The following is a 16,269-nucleotide window of genomic DNA, read 5'->3' on the forward strand; positions in this document are numbered from 1 at the left end:
CAGGAACGATCCATGAGTGCAGAGGTAGGAGTAAGCCCTGAGTACTGCCAGGTGTAGCTCCAAAACAAAAACACAATACTATCCCGAAACTCTCCCACCAAAAAAGGACTGGAGAGGGGATAGTCCAGGATCAGGGGCACGCGTCCTGCGTTCTGAGTTCAGTCATCAGCACAGCACTCACTCCCTGAGCATCACAGACCCCTAAAGGGCATTTTGATCTGATTATCTCCTTTCTTTAGCTATGCATGTCTAAGAAACACAAAGGAACCCAAATGTTAGCCCAGCACTGCGTAGGAATTTGGAGACTGAATAACGGAGGTCAAGCCTTAGCTATGCATTTATATGATATAATATTTAATATTCTCTATGCCTCAGGTTCTTGATTTATAAATCCTGCTTGATGTAAGATGATATTAAATATGAAAGCTCCCAATTCAGAAGATCTGGGTCTGAGTTTTGGCTTTACTGTAAATCTGTAACTTGTAATCTGCAAGTTAGTTTTTTTGAGCTTTAGAATCCTTTTCTGCAAAAGAAAATTTACTTGGAGCTGGAGTGATAGCACAGCACATTGGGTGTTTGCCTTGCACATGGCCAATTCACGTTCGATTCCCAGCATTCCATATGGTCCCCTGAGCACTGCCAGGAGTAATTCCTGAGTGCAAAGCCAGGAGTAACCCTTGTGCATCGCCAGGTGTGACCCAAAGAGAAAAAAAAAAAAACAAAAAACAACCGCCCTCCCAAAAAAACCCCAACAAAATTTACTTTCCTAATAGATATTTGAAAATAAATGAGATAATATATCCAAAGAGCCTGCAGTTCAATAAGTAGCATTCAAATAAATGCATTCAATCTGCACAGGACTAATCAAAGGATGAAATAAATGTGAAGATGTTTCTCAAGCTAAGTGATACACGTAAATATGAGAGATTTTTTAAATTTTATTTTAATAAAAATAAAATACTTTCCTACACTGAAAAAATAAAGGAGTACTTTTTGGAAAATAGTACTTCTCTACTTTAAGGAGCCAATGAGATTTAAACTGCACTTTACTGTTTTAGATTATGTTAGGCAACACAGTATAATAATATCATTTTATTTCAAAGCAACCATAAGAGATATAAACTTAGTCACCAAGTTCTATCAAGAGAAATATTACAGGGATAATTCAATAGGTTGAGTACATTCTTTGCCTGTGGGAGATCTGGGATCAGTCCCCAGTACTGCCAGGGTCACGCTTGAGCACAGAGCCAGAAAAGTAGCCCCTGAGCATTGCCAGGTGTGGTCCAAAAAGCAAAAAAGAGAGGGTGGGGAAAGGAGGAGGAAAAAGGAGAGAGAGAGAAAGAGGGGGGTGGAGGGAGACTTACTATAACGAACCAGGGCTCATGTTTCTTTTTTGTTGTTGCAATTTTTTTTAATTTTCAAAAATTAAAAATTTAATTGAATCACATCATCAAAAAACACAATGGTGCAAAAAGCAGAATGGTGCAAAAAGTAAAGAAAAAAATCACAAGATGAGGAGAGGTTTAAAGAACAGATTTTAGAGGCTTATGTGGTGTTTGTACTAAGTCTAAAGAAACGAACATCTTACCTTTGTCCAGAGACTATGGCAGCATTTGCCTCAAGCTCTATAAAAAACATAAAGGACAGAAATGAGACAAGGCAGCTTCTGGCATATCTATCCACAGGGAGAAGCTAGGTATCTAGAAGAATGAGGTTCCTATTACTGCCCCTGTCTCTGTGATGAGCAGAACTGCCATCCTACAATACAGGGGCCAAGAGTTGGTACTGACACAATTTAGGTGTCTGGAGCAGAAGAAAACTGGTTTTTATTCCTACTCCATACTCTAGAATAACCCTAGGATCAAGAAAACCAAATTCACATTGTCTGGTTCATATTTCACCCACCTGTAACTACATTAGTAAAATAAGTCTTTTACTATCATGTAAAAGACATAGTTTTCATTTAAAAAATATCTCTTTCTGGGGCTGGAGAGATAGCACAGTGGATAGGGCATTTGCCTTGCACTCGGCCAACCGAGATTTGATTCCCAGCATCCCATATGGTCCTCTGAGCACTGCCAGGAGTAATTCCTGAGTGCAAAGCCAGGAGTAACCCCTGTGCATCTCCAGGTGTGACTCAAAAAGCAAAATAAATAAATAAATAAATAAATCTCTCTGAAAAAATTTTTAAAAAGCAATCATCACTGCATACATCCCAAATATTAAGAATATATGCTCAGAGGGTAGAGAGATAGTACAGCAGATAAGGCACCTGCCTGCACTCGCTGACCCCAGCTCGTATCCCCACAACCACCAGGAATGATCCCTGAACCCTGCTGGATGTGGCCCCAAAACAAAAACAAAAACCAAACCCTATAGCTGCAAATTGGAGCATGCCAAGACACAGAAGGGTCAGTTATAATTACAAAAACTAACTTAGCTCTTGCTTTGGCATTAAAATGATTTTGGATGCTGGAGGGAAAAGATGCATGCTTAGCTGGACTGATTTAGGTCCCCAAGCTGTGAACTGTGGCCCTGATGGTCCTCCAGAGTTGCACCGAACCACCATCAGGCCTGCAAAGCCGGCCAAGTACTCTTTCAAAATTGCTGTACCTCTACTCTGGGTGTGTAACAATTTCCTTTATTTTATGGAGTTTTCTTCCCTCTCTCTCTCCTCAATCATATATCATATATATTTTTTTGCTTTATGGGTTACACCTGGCGATGTTCAAGGATTACTCCTGAAATTGCTCTGTACTCAGAAATTACTCCTAGTGGTGCTTGGGGGACCATATCAGATGCTGAGAATTGAACCCGGGTTGGCCGCATGCAAGACAAACGCCCTACCCACTGTGCTATCACTCCAGTCCCTCAATCATATTCCTTTTTTTTTGGTTTTTGGGTCACACCTGGCGATGCACTGGGGTTACTCCTGGCTCTTCACTCAGGAATTACCCCTGGCGGTGTTCAGGGGACCATATGGGATGCTGGGATTCGAACCCGGGTCGGCCGCGTGCAAGGCAAACGCCCTACCCGCTGTGCTATCGCTCCAGCCCCTCAATCATATTTCTTAAGTAAAATAATTTACATCACTACAAACAAAATAATGCATCTTCTTCAAAAGATTACCTTTAAGATTACCAGACATGCTGGTTTGTTTTGAAATACTGCCTATGCTGATTCTATTATGTTCCTTTCTTCTTCAAATTCCTAGCAATGCCCTCCCAAGAAAAAAATGAGCATCCAGGAGATTAGCCAGGTACTTTTTCTCAGTACTTGAAGAAAAACATCTCCTTCCAATCATCTGTCTTTGGGTATCTGCATCTTTTCCCAAAGAGCTTCCCTGCACTACCAGAGAACACTGACTTCTACCATCAGCCTTCCATAGCCTTGTCTGTAGGGAATTCAGCACTTTAAACTCAGTGTACCTGTCTAAACTACCCTACCGATCACATACTAAGTTCCTTGAAGGCAATGAAGTCAGTTTGGGTCAAAATTTTGACTTCACTTCTTATTAACCATGTGACTTTGAATGAATTATTTATCCTGATTGTGCTCAATCTTTCATCTGAAAAATGAAAATAATCACTTTCTTACTTCAAAGTTAATTAAGACTAAATAAATGAACACATCCTAACATTTGGTCCAACTTTCAGCCATTTTTCAATAGTTCAACATTAAATGTCATTATTGCTATAAGGTCAATTAGTGGCTCTGGGAGCATTCTGTGGAGATTCATTTAATCTTGGTCCAACTATGCTGACAAGGATGACATATAATATGGCAAAGACCATTTACTGGAATAAACAGTTGGAGCAGAAAATGGAACTTCCTTCTAGGTTAATCATTTGCTCCATAAAAACCAGATTTACTATCTCCATTACTATCCCTTTATTAAAGTTTTGGGGCCACACACAGTGGTGCTCAAGGATCACTCCTGGTGGGGCTTAAGGGACCATCTAGGGTGCCAGGGATTAAACCCAAGTCAGCCATATGCAAGGCAAGTGCTGGATCCACTGTACTATCTCTCTGGCCCCTCCATTCCTACCCCAATATAGACACTTAGCTCAATGCCAGCAGGCAGCTGTAACCAAAAAGAACCTAGTGGTTGAAATATTTTTCTGTTCATTTCTTTTTCTTTCTTTTCTTTTTTTTGGGGGTGGGGGGCAGTGGGGCAGTGGGGCTGCCTCCCAAGCAGCGCTCTGGGAGCCTCACTGGAGATTCTAGGACCAAGCGGGCCTGCTGCTCAATGCAAGGAAGGGTCTGAGGGTACAATGAGACCCCAGGGTCTCCAGGGCCACACCTGGCCATACTTAGGGCCTCCAGAGCTGCACCTTATGATGCTCAGGGGACCATGTGGTGCCAGGGATGGAACCTGGGTTGGGCACATGCTGGTCACTTTGTCATTTTAGAGGCCTCGCTTTACCCAGAGATGTGCAGTAGCAAGTCCCATTCAACACAGAAGATATAGAACCCCGAAGCAGGTTTTAAAATAATTACTGCTGGGCCAGAGAGATAGACAGCACAGTGGGTAGGGCACTCGCCTTGCATACAACCAACCTGGGTTCAATCCCTTAAACTGAATATAGTCTCTGAGCAAAAGGCCTGGACTGATCCCTGAGCACAGAACCAGAACTAAGGCCTGAGCAAGTTAATATGGTCCCCAAACAAACATAAAAGAATTCCAAGTTAGGGTCAGGGATACGGCTCAAATGGCTGGAGCTCAAGCTTTGCACTTGGGAGTCCCATGTTTGATCCTTAGCACTGTCTGGTGTTCTGAATGTCACTGGGTATGTCCCTTGCCCACTCACTTCCCCAAGTCACAAGTTATGCCTTATAGGCTTAGAGTTACAAAATTAGACACATTGTATTATGGCGGTATTGCTCATTCATTTCCTCACAAGTGTGTGAATTATGCTGTCAATGAGATTCTGACCTCCTTGAAGAAAGCAGTCCTGCTTTGTTTTTTGTACCCTACAGGGACAGAGGGACAGACACAACTAAACTCTTGACACATCTATGATATCAATCTGCTCTGAGAGGGTTATCTATGAAGGCAGTGCTACTATGGTCATCGAGATCATCATGTGCTCAGAGCTGAGTCCCCCACAGCAGTTATCTGTCTGTCTGTCAGAAACACCAGTCCGGGCTCTATTTGCAGTATCTTGATCATGGAAAGAAAAGAAAAGCCATGAAGAGATGACTGAAACGACTGAGTCCATGGAGACTGGCTACCTGAGTGCAGCAGAGGTATCAGAGTACGCTTCCACTTCTGCAGGATAATGCAATTACTGCTCTAGTGAGTAACTCTTGCTATCCCAGAGAGTCACCCTGCGCCAGCCAGTCACAGGCTGTTTGTTCCAAGACCCCAACAGAGGGACAGAGGGAACAGGGAAATATGCAAAGGAAAAACCCTGGCTGGGTGGCACAGACAATGAGCACTGAGAGGCCCTTCTTGAGTTGGCTAGCAGGAAACCAGGAACACATAAGAAAGCACTAATGGGGTTTGGGGTGGGGCGCAGGGGTGGGGGATAACCTCAAACAGGACTGCAGGAGTTCTGCCAAGTCCGAGAAGTCTTCTCTGAAGTGAGCAGATGAGACCATTTCAGGCACTTTCTGGCACACTGAGGATAGCAGGTCCTTCACACGCCAACCCTCCCACTCAGAGAGCCGGAGTCAGAGTGGTTTGCCTTACCTGGTCTGACAACTGAGCCCTGCAGTGCTGTGGCTGGAGTCTCCTTTGGGACTAAATTCTGTGAAGGAGCTAAACAAAAGGGGGGTGGGAGGGAGAGATACAGCTGTTTACTTTTTATTTTCTAAACAAAACAAAGTATAGACTGAATCAAGAGCTCAATAACTATGCAAATACATATTCTCTTAGGGCACAGTACTTGAAGCTGGCTTTAAAATTACATTACAAAGGTTATGAAGAGTTAACGACTATAGCATTTACTACAAAGACAGTTTTTCACATCTGTACAAAGATCAAGGAAGGAGGCTGCCCTGAGCAAACAGCTCCCGTACTTTTGGTTTCTTAAGGTCAAGCTCTGTCTGATACCCTAAACACATCCCCAAGTATATCTCAGCAGGCAACCCATTTGGTCAGAGGGAGAATGCATTCACCTCAAATTTTCAGAAAAATCTGTCCTGGGGACCAGAGAACACAGAAGGTAAGGTGCTTGCCTTGCATACAGCCAACATGGGTTTGATGTGGGCTGCTAGATTAAGGGAGGCCTCCCTCTGCGTCTCCCTCCCTGGCCCCCGCCAATGGAATTCCTGGGGGTCAGTAAAACCACCTAGCCCTAAAGCTGTCAGGACCCACCTGCAGCTACAACCACCAAGACCTGATAAGGCCTTAACTGGAGCTAGCCCACACCAGAGAAGGCTGGACCCCTCTCCAAGAGAAGATCCAGCAGGAACAAGGGTTCAGCTGGCAACCACCCTAGCAACAGACTCCTACCTAACTAGAAAGCCCCACATGGGGCAGCTTGGGAAAAGCCCTATTAAAGCCACCTTGAACAAAGGAAGTGCGCAGAAACGCTGCCTGAGCCCATGTGTTGCTTGTGTCCACCTGGCTGAGCAACTGTGGCCGCTGAGCACATGTCTCACCTGCATCTGTTCTCCTGAGATGTGTACCGGGGCTCTCTCCTCTTTGGAGAAGCCTGTATTCTCTCTTGGATGCGTTACTCTGTCTCTCCCTTTTCTCTCTCTTTCCCCTTCCTAAAAGCCTCCAAATAAAATGTTTTTATTTCACTTCTTATCTACTCCTGAAATTCCTTTCTGTGAGAAAGGCAAGGACGGGAAACCCTGCGTAAGGCCTAGGACTGATTCTCCTTTCCTGCAAAGAGCAATTCGGCGCTCCAGCCTGATTCCGTGACTCCCCCAAGAGATCGAGTGGTGGGATCCACTCCCATGCTGAGAAGACCAAGCAGACGTCAGCTGTGGCCCGGTGATCACCTGGTGGAGCTGGCGGGGGCTCTGGCCCATGCTGTGCAGGGGGGCTCATCCACAGATTTTATCAATCGTAACCTTCCCAGTCGGTCCCAGGGTGGCAGAGTCTGATCACGAGAAAGTGACAGTCTCTCTCTTGTCCTCCTCACATAAGCCACTCATGGGGACCCACACACACTTCAGGTTGATACTCAGCATTACATGTAGTCCTGTGTACCTCCAGGAGTAATTTCTGAGACCAGAGTCAGGAGTAAGCCCTGGGCACTGATAGATGTCCCCCTAACACCAGTCCCCAGGCCAAACAAACAAGTAAGAATCTGTCTCAGCCAGGGAGATGGCTCGGCTCAAAGGACTAAGAGTATAAGCCTTGCACAGGGGAGTCCAAGGTTCACTCTTCAATACTGCATGGTCTTGGACAGGAGCAAGCCCAACACCGCCTCCTGGACCCCTGACAAATAGTCTCAGCAGATTCAACACTACACTCAAGGCCTGAAAAGAATCACAATGTTTATCTTTTCTACAGCACTTAGGAAGAGTGATGATTCAATTTACATTCAAGTCATCAGTCTGATGTGTTACTTACTTGGTATCTTACCAAGTTACCAAGAATTTACACCTGAGCACACTGCACCACAGTCTAAAGTACTGTGGAAGGCCAAAGCAAGGACTATCAGTTCACAAATGTGAAGTTTTATCAAGAAACTAGACCTTGGAAGGACTTTAAGGAGGAATGGGTATTACACTCAACTTTCTGTTTTTTTTTTTTTTTTTCCTTTTTGGTGGTGCTCAGGGGATTATATGGAATGCCGGGGATCAAACCCAAATTGCCTGTGTGCAAGACAAATGCCCTACCTGCTGTACTATCACTCTGGCCACAACACTCAACATTCTCTGGAATGAAAGCTTCTCAGATCAGAAAGAACAGGTAGGCACAGATATGGCACAGCTAACATCCTAGATAAAATGCCTTACCCTCTTACGTGGATTTCTCTCTCTACCTAGAAAAGCAGTCAGTAATACATTTATTTGCATTAGGCATTTTATTTTGCATGCATACACTCAATAAAATTTAGAACAGTACTCTAACTTTTTTTCTGTCTTGTTGTTGTTTTAGGGCCAAACTCCTCCTAGGAGTGCTTAGGGATCACTCCTGATGGTACTCAGTGGATTAAATGAGGTGCAGGGATGGGACAGGTGGATTGGTCACGTGCAAGGCAAGCACCCCACTCACTGTACTATCTCTCCAGCTCTAATATACTTTTTTTTTTTTTTTTTTTTTTTTGCTTTTTTGGGTCACACCTGGCGATGCACAGGGGTTACTCCTGGCTCTGCACTCAGGAATTACCCCTGGCCGTGCTCAGGGGACCATATGGGGTGCTGGGATTTGAACCCGGGTCGGCCGCGTGCAAGGCAAACGCCCTACCCGCTGTGCTATCTCTCCAGCCCCTCTAATATACTTTTAGCTTCGGTATAGTTTTTTTTTTTGTCCACATTTTCAAGGTAAAAGCACAGAATGTCTGGGAAACTAAAATTGAGAATATTTTTTTCCTCCTTATTCTCTCATTCAATCTGGGCTGTCAAAATCAGACACAGAGAGCAAAACCTTTTTTCTTTTTCTTGCATTTGCAGTGTTTATCTTCCCAAGGCTCACATATTTCTCTAGGGCTACATGTGGTTCAGATTAAAAAAAAAAACAACAATTTTCTAATCACTTATTTTCTTGGAACCTGAGGGAAAAGTTGCCAAACTGGAACTGGAATGGGTTTTTTTAATTGCAGAGAATATGCCTCAGGTTTTCTTCTTAGGACTAACCTTTGTTAACAATACCAGAACCAGAAACACGTTAATACCCTACCTTGTAAAGTCTATCTTCTATGGGTAGCAAATTCCAGAAGTCTTTCCTCTGCTTCTCTAGCAGTGCACAGTGAAGCAGACAGGGAGTTCACCTTTCTAGAGCCCTGATTGTGGGCCCATTTGCTTGAAGCATTCCTACTGAATCACTGTATACATTCTGGAAAGTGGGAATTATAATCTCCATTTCACAGGTAAAATACATGGCTTATGGGAAGTTAAGGAATCCATCCCACTGCAACTGGTGACCAGTGGCGCTAGAATCTAAACTCTGATCTTAGCCTACATCCTGGATTCGTTCTGTCCTTTCTCCTGGGAGCTTATCTATGGCCCAGTGGTAGGCACTTGAAACATCTTAGCTGCATTATTAGCTGGCCCTCCAACAAAGGTCCTTCTTAGTTCTGGAAATGTGTGACTGACTCCACTGTCCGGATACAGAACTTCTGTACCACTTAAGCCTCACAGAAAAATTTGTGTAGTGGGGCATAAAGGGAAGGAGGGGAGTTATAACAACATCCATTCTTTTATAATTTTCACAGGAGATAATCTGAACTAGATACATAAGAACAGAATGGTTCAATTTACAAAGAAACTGCATTGGAAAGAAACTAGTAACGGATTACCATTTACTGAATGAATATTGTAGGTTCGGTACTAAGTTTGTATATGCATCATCTCATTATAAACATCTTATTTCTACTGTCCTCCTATTATCAGGAAGGACACTGATAAGTGTGGAGTGATCAAGTAACGTGTACAAGCCCAGACAGCTGATAAATGAAGCCTAATATCTGACAGCTACTTTGCTCTTCCTTATCTAATATCATGAAGTCTGGTTACTGGACAGTTCTTTTCTACAGCAGCTGGAAGGAAATGGCCCCTGGGCTAGAGAATACTGAAGAGGGAACAATGAGAACAGTGCTCTGAAACTGCCAGGAGCAAATAAGGAGAACCAACCCATAGAAGCTGTTGTCTACATTTAACCCTGTAAAACTGCAGGCTCACTGTATAGATTGATAAATTCTGAACTTCTCTAATCTTTAATCTTCTAACCCTCTGAGTAAGGTGAAAAGGAATACTGACACAATTCAAGATGATGTGAGATACTTCCAAGTGAAAAACTTTTGTGTGTGTGTGTGTCTGTGTTTGTGTGGGTAGTTTGAGCCAAGCTGGTGGTGCTCAGGAGACCAAATGGAGTGCTAGGGATCAAACCCGGGTCAGCCTTGTGCTAGGAAAACCTGCTGTACTACTGCTCTGGCTCTGATGTGAAAAACTTATACATCATTATTTCAAAGTACCTCATTTCTGGAGATAGAAGAAAACCATGTTAATGAAGCAAGCATGACATGGGATTTCACATTTTCTTTTTGAGTCACATCGGTTGGTGTTCAGGGGTTATTCCTGGCTCTGTACTCAGGAATCACTCCAGGTGGTGTTTGAGGGACCGTATGGAATGCCAGCTCTGAACCTGGTTTGGCCATGTGCTAGGCAAATGCCTTCCCTTCTGTACTATCACTCTGGCCTGATTTCACATCTTCTTTCCCAACGTACTTCCAAACACTCAAACTACCATGACTTCTACTACTGTCATCTAGCCCACTTCTCTTCCTCCAAGTAGAAAGGAGAAATGCTTTCTCTGGTGGGATAGGTTTCAAAAAACTTACATGAGGAGATGGTGGCAGGCCAGTAACTGAGTACATACCTATGCTGGGGAGCAGCTCTGGATGTGATCCCACTTTCTCCTCCACTACGCCACCTGCGAGTGGCTCAGCGGCTATGCCAACATGATTGGTTTTTGTGGTCGGCGCTGTGGAGATGAGCTCGGAGGGTACCAGAGTGGTTACTATTGGGCGGACATTGGTGGGGAGAGTAGCGCCGGGTAAGCTGGGTCCTGCTGAGGCAGAGCCGGGGCCCACAGGGCTGGAGGTCATTTTTAGCAGAGAGGGTGCTGGGGGTGTTGGGGTTTGACTGTCCAGCTCTGTGGATAACTGCTCTGTTGTCATGAGCCCTGGAGCTGCTGTCTCTACTCCTTGGCCTTCGGCCTCTCCATCTGCACCATACTGTTCATCCCCCTTCTCGAGGGAGCCTGTGACTTTCTTACATGCCTTTGTCAGCAAAATCTGGCCGATTTTGTCTACTTTTCCTTTGCCTTTACTAGATGAGACTGGGCTTCGTCGGTTGACAGAGGAGCCTGGACTACTGCTCAAAAGGGGAGAAACCCCTGCGGCTGACTGTGAGGCAGGCAGAGCACTCTGATCGGCTGAGGTGTTCACCTGAGGACTAGCCTCATCCGGGTTCGACTCTTTCACTTGTTGGACAGGCAGATGAGGGGGGACAACTGGAGCAGCTGTACAAGGAGGGGATGGAAGCGGAACAGGGGTAGTTCGTGAGTTAAGGACCATGGGTCGGCCTGCCTGGATATTTGGAGCAGGACTATTGGAGGGAATATTAGGCGGTACAGGAGCAGAAGAAAATTTTATGTTCTGAGGTATGTGTAAAGGGCCCACGACTGCCACGGAGGGAGGCATCAAGCCAGAGTTGGTAGTCAGTGGGGCTGCAGGAATTGTGCTCGGCTGGGATCCTTTCATAACCTGGATTATTGAGGATGAATTGATAAAAACAGGTGTGATGAACTGAGGCCGGGCATTCGACTGGGCAGCAGACTGTCCCTCAGAAACCATCACCTTGTTGCCCACACTGGGCATCGTGACAACTGTTGACATTAGTGCAGACTGCAGGTGAGTTGGCAGCGCTGCTGATGTGTTAGCTGAAGTTGTGATGGGATTAGACGTGACGAAGACAGTGATTTGATTTGGGGGCAAAGGAGCAGAAATTGAGGAAGAGCTGACAGGTCTTGACATGACTGGAGGGATGCTTGGTGCAACGTTAGAACTGATCTCACTCAATTCAGGATGCACAAGGGTTGTGCACGATTCGTTACTGTGAGGTAAACTGAGGGAATTAGAGGGTTCTTTAGAAGGCGGCGGATCCTGCAGTGTGGGAATGACAGATGACTTTTTCAGGTCCTCCCCAGAAGCTACTGGGGGTGTGACTTCCAGATCAGTAAGCCCAGGGGGTTTAATGGTCACATTAGGAGCTCCAGAGTTGTCAAGAAGTTGACTCAATGATGTCGGCGCTTCCCTCATGGCAGGAGATATCAAGCTTTTGTTCTCTTCAACACCGGGAAGTTTGTTAGGATCCGAAGGCTGCCCATCCTTTTTGGACTGGTCTTCAGGGACAACCATTTTAACTTCTTGGGCAGGAACTGCTTTTAGCTCGATGTTTGCCTGTTCCTTCCTCCCTTGGGAACTGTGGCCATCACTGTCCTGAGGCACATTCATGCTCTCCTTGTTATCCTCCAGAACACTCCCCACTGCAGCCACAGGCATGCCAGGAGTCTGCGGATTCAGCCCCGTGTTGTTAGGAAAGCTCCCGGGTATGGGGGGATTGGTCAAAGGAGTAGGACTGACCAGTAAGTTTCTTGGCAACTCCACATTCTGTAACAGGGGCGCGTTCGATTGAGAGGCCAGAGTAAGTTTAGGGGCTTTTGAGTTTTGTCTCCCAGGACTTGGAGTGGTTTTTCGACTGGACCCAGGACTAGACCTACGACTATTGCTTGGACTTGCCCGCTTTGTTGCTCCGGAATTGGACTGCTTTCCAGAATTCACCACCACAGAATCTAATTTGTGAGTCTGTGGGGTGGTGAAATTGGAAGGATTATTCATGTTAAGATTTGAAGGTGCTTGGCCAATGGCCTTCAAAGTCGTTGGATTCAGGCCCTGCTGATCAAAGCCCCTGTTTAAATTTGGCCGAGGAGGTAAAGGAATATTAATCTGTGGGGGGAAGAGTCCTGCTATCGAGGCATTGAGTCTTTCTGGGGACAGACTGATTTCTGATGGTTCTGTGCTGGGAGGGCGATTATTGGGTGTCTGAGGATAATAAGGACGGGGGCTAGCTCTGTTGGGTGTTTTAGGCCTAGCAGTTTGGGTTGGAGCAGCCACATTCGGAAAGTGGTGGCCATGAGAGCTGGGCAGTGAATTTACCGGAGGTTGCTGAGGAGTGGCCCCTTGAGCTGCTGAGAGGGGGGATGGCCCAGGTTTGGGCCCGGACATCATTAACTGATTCTGGGAAACCACTAAATGCGAAGGCAGGTTACTGGGGCCTCCTGAGACAGGTGGCACTTCACTGCCACTTGCTTCAGGGAGTGAAGAGATCTCACCCAGTGGTGAGTTGGAAGGATTCTGGGGGTTCTCCGGGTATACCACCTTCCTTGAATTGCTTCCCAAAGGAGTATTCACGGGCACTGGCATTCTTTGTTTGTCGGGTGACGGTGGCACGGAGGCAGGTCCTTGCAAACTGACCATGACAGGCACACCGCCACTCTGCTGCACAGGCATTCTCTGAGGGTCTGGGTTCAAGGGAACCCGGGGGGGATGAAGATTTTGGGAGACGGGAAGCCTAACTGCTTTGGGGTCCTGCTGCATCATGAGCATCATCATCATTTGCTGCTGCTGTTGCTGCTGCTGCTGCTGCTGTTGCTGCTGCTGTGGCTGGCTGGGAGGTGGTGGCGGCTGCTGTGGCTGTGGTGGCAGTTGTGGCTGTGGCTGTGGCTGCTGCTGTGGTGGCTGTGGTGGGGGTGCCACATGCTGCATGAGCTGAGGAGGCATCTGCTGAAGTGGCCTCTGTTCAACTGGTTGAGAAGGATAACCTAAAACAAGCCCCCAAAATCAGGGAAGTTAGATTTTCAGCAAAAAAGGCTTTGCTACCTTTAGAGTAGAGCCAAGCAATACTCATCTGTGCACAAGCCATGAAGGCCTGCCTGCTTCTGGGGGAGGGGCGCCCCTTCATTCTCTGACATAGCAAAGAGCACACTGCTTAAGGAAGCAGCAAGCAAAGCACCAACAACCTGGAGCTCCTCAGTCTTCGAGGCTGCAAGAGGCATTACTGCATATCCTAAAGCTTCACAGGCATTTCACTAGACATGGAAGTAGCAGACTCTGTATCAGTCAAATACTCAGAAATGAGAAAAACTTCATCAAAAGCAAGTAGCTGACCATCCAGCACTGGGGTTTCTATGCAGGAACAATGACCCTTTTACTGCACTTGTGAATGAAGTTAGGATTAACTTTCTTTTTTTAAGCACAGGGTTAAATTTTTTTTTTTTTTAAAGACTTGATTTTATTGACATAGAAGCAGCATTTTTATTCTTTGAACAGAAGTAAAATATGAAAATCCTAGGATTCAATTGCTTAGAAGAATTTGGGATTATTCCAATCCATTAGTTCCAAACCATGCTGAATTTTTCAAGCTCAGTCCTTTGGGGAACCCACGGTGATTAAACTGCCCCTCCGACAGATATCATTGAAAAAGATAGAAGGAGGTAACAGAGACTGATACAAATTAAAAATAAAATGATGACACTAAAGATTTTATGGCTATTCACTTCTATTTATTTTCTTACATGTAAAACTCTTTGAAGAAGTATTTCCTATGAATCTGCAAATGGACAATAAATAAGTCAGGAGTATAGCCCTCGGTAGTAAAAAAATAATTTTGTGACACAAACTCTGAGGACAATTAATACTTTATATATTTGCAGATGGCATTTCAAATGGTTCTTGCTTTGTAAGGATTTCTTTTGGCAACTTAGACCAACATCTTACACAATCAGAACAGAGGTAATGATCACAAAGTTAAGAAAAAAGAGGGGGTTCAGTGGCGTAAAATGAGTAAATAGCTGGGATACAACTTTATAAATTAAATTTATTCCATTGTTGTATGAAAAATAAATGAGGACGTTTTAAGAAGGCGCAGGAATCTGAACAACTGGCTCTGGCAGCTGGAAGAAATGTTGGCTCAGACTGTCACAGAATAGTTACCAAATGCTAATCCACGGGGTCAGATGCTATGCTCAACAGCTAACTGATATCTTCGGGCCAGGATTTCCATGACATGAATGAGTGTAATGTGTAGAATCCAGTTTTGAATATTTTTAAAAAGAAAATTCTTTGCTGTTTTAGTACTGCATACCTACTCTCTATATTCTTTTTAAAAATATAAATTCTTTTACATATTTTACATATATTTTTTGTAAAGACAATATCATGGCTTTTTTAAAAAACAGATTTAATTGGGGTTCTCAAATTAAGAAAATTGCAATTTCTGTAGATGTTTTTCAATGTCAAGACTAAGACAAAAATGCCTTTTGGTCCACCAGACAGCACAGTAAATACCCAAAAGAGCAGCATAGTGGGGCTGGAGCAATAGCACAGCAGGTAGGGCGTTTGCCTTGCACACAGCCGACCCAGGTTCGAATCCCAGCATCCCATATGGTCCCCTGAGCACCACCAGGGGTAATTTCTGAGTGCATGAGCCAGGAGTGACTCCTGTGCATCGCCGGGTGTGACCCCCCCCCCGAAAAAAAAGAGCAGCATAAAAAATATAGCAGCCTCTTGAAAATAATATGGCATAGTTGCTGAAAAGTTTCCGGAAGCCGGAGGTAGCAGTCCAAAGGGAACTAATAATAAGAAGATAAACTATGGGTGCCATGTCAAAGAATGACGAAGAGCGAAAGCTAAAACACACAGGGCCTATACCATATTCAGAACCACATTTATTAATTAAGGGATGAAAGTTCAAATGTTTTGAGGACCCACCAGCCCATTAGTGAAAAGAAGTGAGCTGGTATGGATAGTAGTTGCTTTCGGGACAGAAAAATTATATGCTCTGTCTAAAGGCATTTATATCCAAGTTTCTGCTTGGTTTAAAACACTACTAAGTCAAACAGGTTAAATTTAACCTGTAGGTTCCCCAGTTTGAAGAAAAAGAACAAGAAAGTGTGTAAGGACCTCTGGAATTCATGAAAGAATTCAGGTGTGTTTGGGTAAGAAGGTACCTTCCTGTTCCAAATTCTTCTGGGCATACAAGTCTGCCCAAATCTGGTCAACTTGCAGCTCAACTGTGCTGTGAGTTATCCTACTGTACCTCATAGTGGGAAGCTTAAACAATTCGTAAGAAATACCACAAAGCACTTTGATGAATTTACCTTTTCATTTTGAATTCACTTTTAAAATCTATAAAGGGTAGATTAAAATGTTATTCCTAAAAATAGCATTTTTTTTTCCTCTTTTTGGATCACACCTGGCAATGCACAGGGTTTACTCCTGTCTCTGCACTCAGGAATCACTCCTGGTGGTAATCAGGGGACCATATGGGATGCTGGGATTTGAACCTGGGTTGGCCGCGTGCAAAGCAAATGCCCTACCCGCTGTGCTATCGCTCCAGCCCCAAAATAGCATTTTTCTCTCATGCCAAAAAATAGATGGAATAGGGACTGAAGTGATAGCACAGTGGGTAAAGCGTTTGCCTTGCACGTGGCCGATCCAGGTTCGATTCCCAGCATCCCATATGGTCCCCTGAGCACTGCCAGGAATAATTCCTGAGTGCAGAAACAGGAGTAACCCTGGG

At 44.8% G+C, this 16,269-nt stretch overlaps 1 protein-coding gene across 7 annotated transcripts in view; it reads right to left on the bottom strand.

Annotated features, from left to right (window-relative positions):
- Positions 1-16,269, bottom strand: part of NCOA6 (nuclear receptor coactivator 6) — a 90,165-nt gene that overhangs the window by 10,924 nt on the left and 62,972 nt on the right. For 6 of the 7 annotated variants that reach the window (XM_055139168.1, XM_055139172.1, XM_055139171.1 and 3 more), the window contains 3 exons: positions 10,505-13,510; positions 5,696-5,764; positions 1,589-1,625 (listed from right to left, as the gene is read on the bottom strand). In XM_055139168.1, coding sequence (XP_054995143.1) covers positions 1,589-1,625; positions 5,696-5,764; positions 10,505-13,510 — 3,112 coding nt within the window. The remainder of the gene's footprint in view (positions 1-1,588; positions 1,626-5,695; positions 5,765-10,504; positions 13,511-16,269) is intronic. The other variant, XM_055139173.1, reaches the window with a different exon arrangement.

This window comes from Sorex araneus, chromosome 5 (genome assembly GCF_027595985.1).
Source record: "Sorex araneus isolate mSorAra2 chromosome 5, mSorAra2.pri, whole genome shotgun sequence".
Lineage (NCBI taxonomy): Eukaryota > Metazoa > Chordata > Mammalia > Eulipotyphla > Soricidae > Sorex > Sorex araneus.